The 11,212-nt window shown below is 54.9% G+C and overlaps 6 protein-coding genes across 6 annotated transcripts; 2 read left to right on the top strand and 4 right to left on the bottom strand.

The window, feature by feature from the left end:
* Positions 1-62: 62 nt before the first annotated feature.
* Positions 63-922, bottom strand: SODALDRAFT_323270 (hypothetical protein; the record flags this gene model as incomplete). The annotated part of the gene is made up of 2 exons (XM_028609793.1): positions 63-431; positions 509-922. 2 exons carry the CDS (start codon positions 920-922, stop codon positions 63-65), a joined length of 783 nt encoding a protein of 260 aa, XP_028467788.1.
* A 2,352-nt stretch (positions 923-3,274) lies between these two features.
* SODALDRAFT_332134 (hypothetical protein) lies at positions 3,275-4,802 on the top strand. The gene is made up of 2 exons (XM_028611624.1): positions 3,275-3,692; positions 3,761-4,802. Exons 1-2 carry the CDS (start codon positions 3,356-3,358, stop codon positions 4,639-4,641), a joined length of 1,218 nt encoding a protein of 405 aa, XP_028467789.1. The 5' UTR covers positions 3,275-3,355; the 3' UTR covers positions 4,642-4,802.
* SODALDRAFT_332137 (endoplasmic oxidoreductin) lies at positions 4,763-7,858 on the bottom strand. The gene is made up of 4 exons (XM_028611625.1): positions 7,809-7,858; positions 7,278-7,742; positions 5,370-7,135; positions 4,763-5,270 (listed from the first exon to the last, which is right to left on the bottom strand). Exons 2-4 carry the CDS (start codon positions 7,371-7,373, stop codon positions 5,162-5,164), a joined length of 1,971 nt encoding a protein of 656 aa, XP_028467790.1. The 5' UTR covers positions 7,374-7,742; positions 7,809-7,858; the 3' UTR covers positions 4,763-5,161.
* Positions 7,859-8,309: 451 nt separating this feature from the next.
* Positions 8,310-9,224, bottom strand: SODALDRAFT_142997 (hypothetical protein). The gene has a single exon (XM_028606808.1). The coding sequence runs from the start codon at positions 9,076-9,078 to the stop codon at positions 8,575-8,577; it is 504 nt and encodes a 167-aa protein (XP_028467791.1). The 5' UTR covers positions 9,079-9,224; the 3' UTR covers positions 8,310-8,574.
* Positions 9,225-9,847: 623 nt separating this feature from the next.
* Positions 9,848-10,401, bottom strand: SODALDRAFT_274497 (cyclin-dependent kinases regulatory subunit; the record flags this gene model as incomplete). The annotated part of the gene is made up of 3 exons (XM_028607944.1): positions 9,848-9,952; positions 10,041-10,185; positions 10,310-10,401. The coding sequence occupies 3 exons, from the start codon at positions 10,399-10,401 to the stop codon at positions 9,848-9,850; spliced, it is 342 nt and encodes a 113-aa protein (XP_028467792.1).
* On the top strand, positions 10,302-10,780 carry SODALDRAFT_143008 (hypothetical protein). Its single transcript, XM_028606809.1, has one exon. The coding sequence runs from the start codon at positions 10,400-10,402 to the stop codon at positions 10,664-10,666; it is 267 nt and encodes an 88-aa protein (XP_028467793.1). The 5' UTR covers positions 10,302-10,399; the 3' UTR covers positions 10,667-10,780.
* The last annotated feature ends 432 nt before the right edge of the window (positions 10,781-11,212 follow it).

Genomic DNA, 11,212 nt, shown 5'->3' on the forward strand with positions numbered 1-11,212 from the left:
CGATTTGCCCAGTATATGTCGTAACCGGAGAGGCAACGAGGGGGGGGGGAAGAGTAAAAGCCTTAGTAATCGGCGTCTTTCTTAGGACGGAGATGACCGAGGCGGCGCTTGATGCCCTCGCCGATGCGTCTTCCCGTGGTGTTGCGTCGACGAATCTTGGTGCTGTTGGAGAAGCCGCCATCGGGGGGGGACAAGCTGTAGACGTCGGGTCCGGAAGGGCCGGGCCTGCCGTCGTCCGTGTTGCTCACGCTGCGCTGACGGGTCGAGGCACCGCCCTTCACATAGTAATGGTTGACGCCGGATTGCATTTCGAAGTCATTGGCGCCACCCATGCCGCCGGCGCGATGCGCCTGACGTATCTTCTCCTTCAAGACCCTCTCAATGGTGAAAGAGGGCTCACCCTTGCCCTTGAGATCGTCCGGGTGGTATTGCTGGATAAAGATGCGGTTAGCTCGTCTTCATCGTTCTGATCGAAGAACAGTTCAAAGGCATTCCACGGGCTACTTACAATTCCGGGCCATCGTCTGTAGGCACCGCCTGCTGCATCAGGCTCCCGCATGAGATCGGCACCCTCGACGTAGTCCATACGGTGTCCCCGCATGTCGGGGAAGCCGGCAGGGATGGTCGCGGTGCCTTGGAAAGGCACGTGCTTTGTCAGGCAGTCCTGCATGTACTCGCGGGGCGTGGCCCTGATGGCTTCCATGTTGGAATCGTGAACGGCGTCCAGGGGAGAGTACTTCTTGTGGCGGTTGCGGGCAGCCGACGCAGCGTCGTAGGGGCCGTCGTGATGATAAGCGCCGCCGATGGTATCAAGCGAGTCGATCACATCGGTGCTCGGACCGTTATATCGGGCGGACAGATGGGGGGCGCGGTGAGCGGCGCGATACTCCTGCTTGATGACATCGAGGGGACGGTGGGACATGTCTCCGGGGTATCGCTGGTTAAGCGAGTGATGTCTGCGGTGGCCGGTGCTGGGGGGAGGAGGATCCGGCGTGCTTACGCTCCTTACGCGCGGCATGGGTTGGGTTGAGTAGCCGACGGAAGGCTGCCGTGTGTTGGGGCTTCTGCTGATGCTAGAGCTCGGAGGATGGCGGCGGTCAGATTGACAAGGACTGGGAGAGCGTGATGGCGTGAGCAAGGACGAGGTGGGGGGACCGAACGAGTCTCGTGTCGGACTGGCTGAATCTGGAGGCGTAGGGAGGACCGGTCGGGTTTGAGGAAGATCCAGAGTGACGGTTTTCGCCTTCAGTGCCTTGGCGGACAAGAGCCGTTGCTGGCGCTCAGGATTGATAAAGGAGGTGCCTGGACCGTCTAGCTGGCTGGGTTCAGGGCCGATGAGAGGGTCGATGAGGTATGCTTTTGCCTGGGAAGCGGAAGAATGTTAATAAAACAACTTTTCCAAAGCGATGCGCCGGGCCTATGTATCGATATTTGATGTGACGTTTTTAAATCCACCTCGTCGCTGACCAGTTGAACAAAAAGGAGGCAGTGATCTGAAGATGATTTATCGACGTAGCTCGTGTAGTGGTAGAGGCAGATGGGAAAAGAGATAATAAAGAGATCGACAAGAAGCTTGCGTGGAAGTTTCTCAACCCAAGCCAGTCCAGGTCCCCTACTTCTCCGCTTAAGACACCAGGTTACGTTGGCCCCCAAAACTTTAAGGGTCCTCCTGCCGGGGTCTGCCGGGGTCTGCCGGTGACTTCTTGCTCACTTTGGTCACTTTGGTCACTTGTAAGTTCCGTGGTGGGCAGATGGGTGACGCAAGGTGGAGACAAAAGGGTGCCGTGGGCGGGGTCGAGGCCCCCCAAGTTCCCCACTGCAAGTTGCGTTGGCAGGTGCAACTGTGGAGAGGACCCTGTCACTCCGATCCGCCCTTCCCACTTGGGTTGGGATGGAAAAGGAATGAAGATAGGTGTACCTTGGAAAGTACAGGTACTCGGTAGTACTCCGTACGTGAGTCAAATTTCCAGTGTAAGTGCGGAGTGTCTTTGAACTGGGAAAAGATTCGAAGTGAGACCAGAACTCGGATTGTGGCTTTGACTGCGTCCGAGGAGGCTTGAGTCTAGGTGGTACCATACGGAGTAGTACGACCAATCTCCAGATTCGCCCCCGACGCGAGTCCAGACCTCTGGGACATGGAAGAAAGGGGAAAACAAGGGGAGAAGGAAAAAAAAAAAAAAGGGGGGGGGGGGGGGGACCATCAATGAAATGAATAGAAGAAAGGAAAAGAACCGTAATGGCATGCACTCACCCACAATGCGTCGCCCGACATATCTGCTATAGTATCAGAGGTGCCAGCGTCGTCGGTCTCGTCTCTTGCAATGTGATTAATCTGCTTCAAGCGGCAGTCGAGTCGAATCTGTCGATGGAAACAGGTCGCGTGTGCGTATGAGTGTCGTAGCAAGGACAAGGATGCACGCGAAACTGCAGTGAACGTCGCAAAGCGAGAAAGTAGTTGCAAGAATGAGGATGAAAAGAGAAACAGGAGGGAGCAGGTTCTGTTATATAGACTTATAGAGCTCCAGCGCCGTGTTGGGCCCGGATCTCCCGTCTGTGTTACTTGTTACTCAACAGGAGCATTCGGTCCCGACGTTGACTACAGTACGTCCCGTCCAGCCCCGTATGAAGTAAATATAGGGCCGGCGTAGTCCGAGGTCGGATAACGGCTCAGCCCCGTTCAACATGTGCATAATTTACTCCGTAGGTGGCGGGCTCGAGGACCGAATCTTGGTCCATTTTCAGTGCCGTGCTTCAGTGGGTCCATTCCTCTCCGTGGCTGTTTTGGTGGAGTCCCCTCAAGTTTCGGAGACCAATGGGACGAACATCCGGGATGGCCTTGAACTCTTTTTTTTTTTTTTTTTCTCTTTTTTTTTTTTTTCCGCCTCTCCCAACCCTTCGGCGCCTCTTTAGTGATGAAGAATCGTTATAAACAAAGCCTAGTCAAAAAATTCAGCCTCAAGAATATCTTTCAAAATATCCTTAAATTCGGTAACATCGGTACGCTCAGCATGACGACGCAGGACGCAGGACGGAACACGACGTCTCACGTATCCACATGGGCCAGATGTCCGTACCGTAAAGGTACCTTAGGTTCCGTAAAGCCACAGCCGCACCTTGTGCCACAACACAACCACTCGTCTACGGTGGAATGTGGCTGATGCTTCTGGTCTGTCTGGACTACGGTACTTACACCCCGACAGTCTGCCATCGATATTCGCTACCCAGATTCAGATGCCTGTTCTGTTTTTACTTCCCCGTCAAATCCGACATAAAAGGCGAAAAGACTGACCAAGACCAACATCGACGGACTCACATGCCACTACCTTAGGCTAGATGCTCATGTCCACATTCCCTCATGGCTCTCGTCGATTACTCCTCCGACGACTCGGAAGCCGAGACTGGTCCACCGCCAGCCAAGAGACGGCGATCTCAAATAGATGGCGCCGAGCGCGTAAATGAGGTTGAATACGAGGCCACTAGTGTGCAAGAGGTGAAGGTTGTGGACAGGGCGAAGGCGGCGACCAAGCAACCTGCTCGCCAGTCAGATCTCCCTCCCCTCCCAGAAGCTTTTCACGACCTATACGCCTCAACCGTCCGTCACAGTGTCGTCGACGACCCAAGCCTACACCATGGCCGAAAGAGGGCCATTCCTCATATCGTGGGCAACTGGCCGTCTCACATTTACATTGAGTGTAAGTGACGTGACCGTGATTCCATTATTCACCACTCCCTTCCAAAGCTCACCGACTTAAAATCGAAGGGCATCCCACGGCGCAAGAACACGCCGCGTTATCCGACTTACTGACGGCCATCCAACATGAACATGGCCATTCTCAAGACCACAAGCTTCACAGCTTTCTGACATCCGAACTGAATGCCCCGCTGCCATTACACATCTCCCTCTCACGCCCCTTGGCACTCACCACCTCGACAAAAGACTCCTTTCTCGACGACCTTACCGCTTCCCTGCGTTCCTTCTCACCTTCGGCTTTCCCCTCAGCCTGTCCACCAGCAAATCCGAGCGCCATATGCTCTCATTCTTGCTCCTTCACAGTATCGCCTACCACCCTAGCCTTCCACAGATCTCCCGACTCGGACCGCACCTTTCTCGTCCTCCGCGTAGCGAGCAATATCACCACCGACAGTCCTCACGACCCCGACGTCACTACCACCGAAACCGACTCCGTTCTTACGACTGCCGCGACTAGCATCACCTCTACACTTACTGGGACTGGGATCATCGGCTCAAACCCCCACCTCTGCGATCTCCTCCGCAGGTGTAACGTCCTCGCATCCGCCTACGGCCACCCCACCCTTTACGTCCCGCCATCGTCCTCAGCATCTCCCTGCAAAATCAACACCAACAACTCCGCATTACCATCCTCCTCTTCGTCCCCCGCTGCAGAGGCAGAGGCCCTTCGAGCAGACCAAGCATTCCACATCAGCATAGCCTGGACCTTCGCCGAACCCCCGGACGACGAGACCAGTCTGCGCACCCACCGCCTGCTGACGAGACCGCCCTTCAGCGACATTCCGTCCTGGCGCATCCCCGTCACGGCCGTCAAGACTAAAATTGGGAACGTCATCACCCACATCCCGCTCGCTTCTCGTACATCTTCTGTTCGGAGGAGAGCCAGGTGATGTGAGCCCCATATAGCAGTGGCAAGGGCAGCACTAGAGAGAGACATGTGCACACAAGGAGTATATGCATACTGCAAGGTAAACTAGAGCCAAATATTGGTTTTCAATTATCCATCTTCTCGTCCTCATTTCAGTCTCTGTGTATCACTAGATGCAAAAACTCCTGCCTGTGTGCTGACTTGAGAAAGGATATACGTAATGTATTCCAGGCCTCCAATCCGAACTCCTGATGCATTTTGTTGTTCTTTCTTTTGGGTCCAGAAGTGACCACCCTAGCCATGCAATACCGACAATGCGGTTGTAAAGAGAAGGCCATCGTGGCTTCTCACGGTGAAAGGGACTCATCTCTCCCCCTAGAGTAGTTCCGTGACTCCTTAGATGCGAATGCCTCCCGTGCTATGGGATGGTATCCTATATACATACATATATATACTTCGTCTCCTTTCTTCTTCTTCTCTCTTCGAGACCTTTTTATCGCATGGTCTCTCTACGTCTCAATGTAGTGTTGACGCCTCAAAATTTACAGCTCGTCCAAGTTGGGTCGCTCAATCTTCCATGTCCGTGGCATCATAGGTAGACCGAGCCAGTACTGGCCCAGACGGGTGGCTTCAGTCGAAATGATTTCCCAGCTGGATTCCCGCGTTTTTCCCCCCGGTCAGCCTACTCGTTCACGGAATCTGGGATAAGAGGGGAGGAAAAAAGAAGAAGAAAAAAAAATGAGAACTTACAGCGTCAGAGGGAACCGGACCCATTGGCGTAGGACGAGCTTGGTGGCCCGCGTGGCCAGCCCGAATTCATTCTCCCACGACACCCGCCATATCTCTGACCAGCTCTCGTCGCCCCTCAGCCTTCGCCTCCGGCGCGTGATCCGAGGTGGATCTTCTACCTCTTTCGTGTCATCAGGGGCTTCTTCCCCTTCTTCTTTTTCCTTTTCGTCCTCTCCATCTCCATCTCCACCATGACCGTCGCTCGTTTTCTTTGCCCTCCCCGCCGCCGAGTGGGGAGTTGATGACAACAGACTCGACGACGCTTCTAAAGATGCCACACGTGTCGACGCTTCAATCGGAACCGGCGCAGCCGCAGCCGCAGCGGCAGAGGCCTCTTGGGCTTCATACATGGCGCGGAACTTCCCAATGGCGGCAAGCGAGCCACTGATGCGCGCATACGTGTTAAAAAGAGCGACAAGCTCGGTGCGCTTGAGACGCGGCACATCGACCTCACCGCCACCGCCATCGCCGTCGGCGTCGGCGTCGCCACCAAACTCGAACAGGATCTTGAGCGCCGTCCCGTAGCCCGCCGTCTGCAGCTTGCCCCAGAGGCGGCACTTGTCGCAGCCGACGCAGTCCATGACGCGGCTCACGTTGCGGAAGCGGTTCCGGAAATCCTCCTTCAGCGACGGGCCCTCGCCGTTTTTGAACATGAGGCTCTCGTCGAAGAGCCGCGGCTCCGACGCCGCGCCCTCCGTCACCGCCAGCACCTTGGCCCGCGTGTCGGCGTCCTGCGACGGGTCGCCCGTGCAGAAGGTATAGCGCTCGCTACCCCCCTCGCCCTGGAGGTAAGGGCCCAGCTTGGCCACGGCGCGGGCCACCAGGGCGTAGTTGAAGTAGAGGTTGCTGATGCGGTCCGGGTGGCTGTGCAGCCGCGACACGTAGCAGGCCAGGTTGGGCTGCCACTGGCCGGTGGTCTGGTTGAGGAAGTCCCAGCAGAGGTGGGTGCTGATGCTGGCGTGCATGCCCGAGATGACGCGGTAGAACACGCGTTTCTCCAGACACTCGTCTTGGGCCTCGAGTCCGGTCTGTGCCACGAAGGGGGCGTTGGGATGGGTCTCGCGCATCTGCTCGAGGACTTGCTGACGGCCCGCGGCCTCGAGGACCTGCTTCAGGTCCTCGACGGCGGGGCCACCAAAGGGGGCCCCGTTGGAGGACTGGCCGAGAGCGGCCGAATGAGGGAAGGAGCTCCTCTGGAAACAGTTCTCGCGGTAGATGGCGTCCCAGATTTGGGAAGCACCGAAGCCTGAGTAGCCGGTGAAGCGCTCCGGGTTGCGGAGCAGGCTCACGTAGTCGCCCTTGGAGGCGGCGCTCTCGTCCTCGGGAACGCAGTAGTCGCGCTCGTCGCATTCGTCGTCGTACTCGAAGACGCAGCTCTCCCCCACATCGGCGCCCAGACCGTCCTGGAGAGGGCGGTCGGTCTTTTGCACCCGGCGGCCGGGATGCTTGGCCACAGGACCTTCGAGCTTGCCAAGCTCGCTAGACCGCCATACCTCGGGTATGTCCTCCTCGTTATCGAGCGTCTCGACGGCGCAGGCAATATTGCCGCACATGCCGTTCTCGTCGTCCCAGAAGGGGCATTTTTTGTTGAAGAGGTTGAGGCGGTAGTGGGAGAAGAAGTCGGTCGTTGTGGTCAGGTCATCGAGGGCGGGTTTGACGACGCCATTGAGCTTGTCGAGGGTGGCATAGGACGCGCAGGCGTCAGAGACGATCGCCTTGGGGGATATCTGGACGGGTACGTCGTTAGAAGAGATAACGTCGACGTCCACCGGCGGGGTTATATCGAGGGAGGCGGCCAGCAGAGCCCTCTGGGCAAGGGTACTAGATATGCAGAGAGAAACAAAGGCTGGAGACAGGAGAGCGGCATACCGCACAATCATCTTGGGCACGATCGCATTGGCCAGGAGAAGCCCAAAGTGCGAACAAGGAAAGGTAAAAGAGTCTGCTGGCAGACTCGGACTTCATGGTGGAAGAAGTCGGAGATCTAGTTCAAGTACGTAGCACGAATAAACCAACGGTAACCGAGCCTCGGGGGGCCGGGCATGAGCTCGATTGGTTCTATGGGCATGCGTAAGCGGCGCACATAGGGCAGGTAAAGTGGCCAAGTGGTCGCAATAAGCTCGACGGAGACGGAGGCGGCGACGTCGGAAGTGTGGGGTGCAGACGGAGGGACAGGCTCCTGTTGACAGGTTGGGACGGTGGTTGTAAATGCAGAGCGGGGGTTCGTGGACGTCAAAGGCGGCGTAGCTTGGCGTAACTCTCGTGATCGGTATGGAAGATTAACGAGAAAGATTAAACGAGACGAGGCCGAAGTCAATATCGTGCCACATTCACCTGTTTTGCCCGTTACCCCGTACGCTCGTGAGGAGGAGTTGGGGATTTGTTTGGTATGCGGAATACCGTAGATGAAGAGTTCCGTAAAGGATTTCCTAAATAAACCAGGAAACCCCAATGGGGAAGGAGGAAGTGGTCGGACACGATTTTGTTCAGGACGGAAGATGGTGATGTGGCCTTTTAGATTTCCCGGGGCAAGCATATACGATGGAATACGTATCCGTACGCAGTACGTTGTACACAGGTAGGTACCTAGGTAGGGAGGAGAGAGCAGATTGGTAGCTAAGGTACACCGGCCTCTGCGCTGTAACTGTAAGGTACCTGTCATATCTGGATAAGTGGTGCCGTGTGATTCGTAGTCCACCGAAAGCTTCAGTGCTCGGCAAATGGCGCTAGAGACGGCACAAGGTGGGTCGACCGATTCTCACAATGTCTGACAAACCAAACGCACCCTCACTGTATTATTAATGCGTCTATCCGCAGCAATCCACGTGATAGTCCACTCTGATTGTCTCCGACCTTCGTACTCAGTATAAGCTCGAAGTTGAAATTCGGAGTACGGGGTACGGGGTGGAAGAGACACAGTCTCGCTGTTAAGCCCTTTGTTGAACGTTAGTTCTAATTCTTCGAATTAGCTGCCTACAGATGGTATCATCTTTTGACACATTCTGCTGCTTGAAGAAATCTTCGCAAGGACAGCATCCCGTGACCCGTTGAGACGGTGAGAAGCCGAGTCTGGAACCTGTCACGGAGAATTTCGCCCGAGAAAACAGGATAAAAATGATCGGGGTTATATTCTGGCATCCCCTCCTCTTCAATGATATGTCCTGGGTCAGGTAGATCGAACCCTTGGGTAGGGAACGCTCGCCGATCTGACCGCTGCCGCGTCGTGAACATAAGCAAGCGCCGTGACAGAACAGTTGAATGCACATGACAAAGACAAAATGAATGTAGAGAGAGAGAGAGAGAGAGAGAGAGAGAGAGGAAAAGGCCAGTAATCCCGGGCGATGGAGTCGCCGCAGTGACCGGTTGAGGCACCATGTTGACTGTCGATGAACATCATCTTGAGGTGCAAACTGGAAACCGAAGGTGAACTGAATGCCTTACTAAGCAAGCAACCACACCAGTTCCGCCGATCACTCATCATCCCATGTGTGATTTTAAGCGCCAACCGACCACTCCATACGTACCGTCGAGACGAGACTCGAGCGACGAACCCAGAGCCCCTGAGCAGCCCGGGAACAGAATGCACAACTGACTTTTCTAGAAGTTGACCATAAGCTTGGCCACTACCATATATGGTCTGGATGAACGGATTCCCTGTATTTGCCAACATACTTGACGCCTTCCCAAAGGAGGCCACCGTTCTACCAGCCTACGAGGTACTCAGCTCAGTCACTATGCCAGCTTTTGGCTATTCAGGCACATACCCGGTTGGTGATATATTTACATTCCCCCCTTGCCTTGCCGTCCGTCACACGCCCTGGGGTCCCATCAGATGCGGCCGTGATAAAAAGTCCTCTTGAGCCTGCCTTGTCATGGAACGCCTGTGAAAACATGACAGCCCAGGTGTGTAAACTTGACATCGGCTTTCTTACCAAGTTCCTGCAGTATGTACCTACATTCCGCCTACAAACACCGAATCACATGAAAAGCCAAAAGACACAAACCCGAGAAAATGAGAGGAAGAGAGAGGGGAGAGGGGGAGAAGGGGGGAGAGAGAGGGAGAGAGGAAGGCAGCGAGGATCCTTCAGCACCAGCAAGGGCACTGCTGGCGTCCCGCTGGTTGGGCGATAAAATGAGGCGTGGAAAACGATGCAACGCCACACGCAATGCAGTGCATGCCGTCATGTCCTCCTCTTGTGATCGGTAAGAGGGGATGACTGGAAAAAACAAAACAGATAGCAGCGGTCGTTCCCTTATCATCGTCATGGTATAACCCATATCGGAATCTTAGCGAGGGATATGGGACAGAGAATTATGGTCGAGACATGTTCTGAATCGTCGTCGCAGATGCGGTTCGATTTCGCGGAGGGCAGGTCGAGCTTTGCGATGGCGTCTACATGTTAGGTGGTTGGTAGTTCAGAGGGCGCCTTAAAGCAACGTCAGTATATGGCTCTGTAGTTGTTCGTGGGACAAGGCGTCTCATACTTGAAGAGCAAGATGTGTGGCTCCGGCTCGTGTACCTCATAGTGTTCCCAACCGAGACTCTGGTGGGAAAAAAAAAAAAAAGAAAGATGGTTAGCCACGGATGGACATTGCTTTTCGTATGTGGACGAAATACAAGACATGACAAACCTGAGTGATTCCTAGCGCACGCCATTCCTCTTCCCAGAGAAGCTTCAGGGTTCCGTGAGTGGTGTCCTTGTAGGCTTTAGGGATAGCTTTGAGCATGGCCTTGGGCAGTTGGACGTGTCGGTACTCAAACTCGCTGTCCGAGTAGCTGTACGTAGGGCTCGGTCAGTTTACCGCCGCACTTTATCCCCATTGGGTCGAGTCACGCGTTCGTCTCGGCGAAGGACACGATCGATTCCGAGGAGAAGAGACAGTTGGTTGGACGAACGTACCGTGCCGAATAGTGAATCGAGTCGACGTATTCGTCCACGGCGGCTCGCTCGTCATCTGAGAGAGGCCTCGGAACGGGATTCCGACGGCTCATGTCAATGTTCATGTTCATAGGCATCGTTGTTGTTCTTGTTATCGTCTACCGGGCGGTGTTGAATTCGTGGCTTGAGGTGAAGATAGCGGAGAATGATCGGGGCGGTCAAGAGACTGTCCGATGTTGGTTAGGGAAAGGAAGTCCAGATGCGGAGTTGCCGAGGACGAAAGAGAGGGTGTCGGATTTTAATCAGTTCGGTGGTGTGTCGAAGTTTAGGGATTGGTTCGGGTTGGAAAACGGCGGCGATTGCAGAGATGCTTCCTGATCGCGACAGCTGGGTCTGGTGTGTTCTCTGGGGAAGTCGTCGAGCTATGTACTGAAGGTACTGAAGTGGCGGGAAAATGTGAGCGGGGTACTGGGCAGGCAAGCGCGACAATTAAGCCAACCAAGTGGAGCGCTGGTGCTGAAATCCACACACAGTCGGCCCAGCGTTGAGTCGGTCAACAACGACGAGGGAAGCTGCGATGAAGTGGGGGTATCCGAGAGGTCGTACTCAATGATGGTTATCTTGTAACGCAAAAGGTATTTGAAAGGTAAGGTAAGGTAGGGGGAGAAAGAGACGGAAATATTCAATTGGACCTAACAACAGAAAAAAAAAAGATATCATCATTGCCGGCATTGGAGGGGACCGGTCAAGTAAACAAAACACAACCAATCGGGATGTGCCCTCATAAAGATCGTCGAATCCGGTAGACCGGGGTCGTTACAACCAGCCAACCCATCTGTGGGCTGGGACGTGATGGGCCACCTCAGTCCAACCGCCGCCTTCAGTACCATGGTACTTGCGAGATACATCATACGAAGTAGGTAG

The sequence above is a fragment of the Sodiomyces alkalinus genome, assembly GCF_003711515.1.
Source record: "Sodiomyces alkalinus F11 unplaced genomic scaffold SODALscaffold_3, whole genome shotgun sequence".
NCBI classification, from domain to species: domain Eukaryota; kingdom Fungi; phylum Ascomycota; class Sordariomycetes; order Glomerellales; family Plectosphaerellaceae; genus Sodiomyces; species Sodiomyces alkalinus.

Excerpts from the sequence above, each read along its gene's own strand:
- SODALDRAFT_332134 (XM_028611624.1), top strand. The coding sequence starts at position 3,356 with ATGGCTCTCGTCGATTACTCCTCCGACGACTCGGAAGCCGAGACTGGT. Across the intron at positions 3,693-3,760 it reads GTCTCACATTTACATTGAGT|GGCATCCCACGGCGCAAGAA; the intron begins GTAAGTGACGTG and ends TTAAAATCGAAG.
- SODALDRAFT_332137 (XM_028611625.1), bottom strand. The coding sequence starts at position 7,373 with ATGAAGTCCGAGTCTGCCAGCAGACTCTTTTACCTTTCCTTGTTCGCA. Across the intron at positions 7,136-7,277 it reads GTGCCCAAGATGATTGTGCG|ATATCCCCCAAGGCGATCGT; the intron begins GTATGCCGCTCT and ends GTACCCGTCCAG. Across the intron at positions 5,271-5,369 it reads GTCCGGTTCCCTCTGACGCT|CTGGGAAATCATTTCGACTG; the intron begins GTAAGTTCTCAT and ends GCGGGAATCCAG.
- SODALDRAFT_142997 (XM_028606808.1), bottom strand. The coding sequence starts at position 9,078 with ATGTTGGCAAATACAGGGAATCCGTTCATCCAGACCATATATGGTAGT.
- SODALDRAFT_143008 (XM_028606809.1), top strand. The coding sequence starts at position 10,400 with ATGTCAATGTTCATGTTCATAGGCATCGTTGTTGTTCTTGTTATCGTC.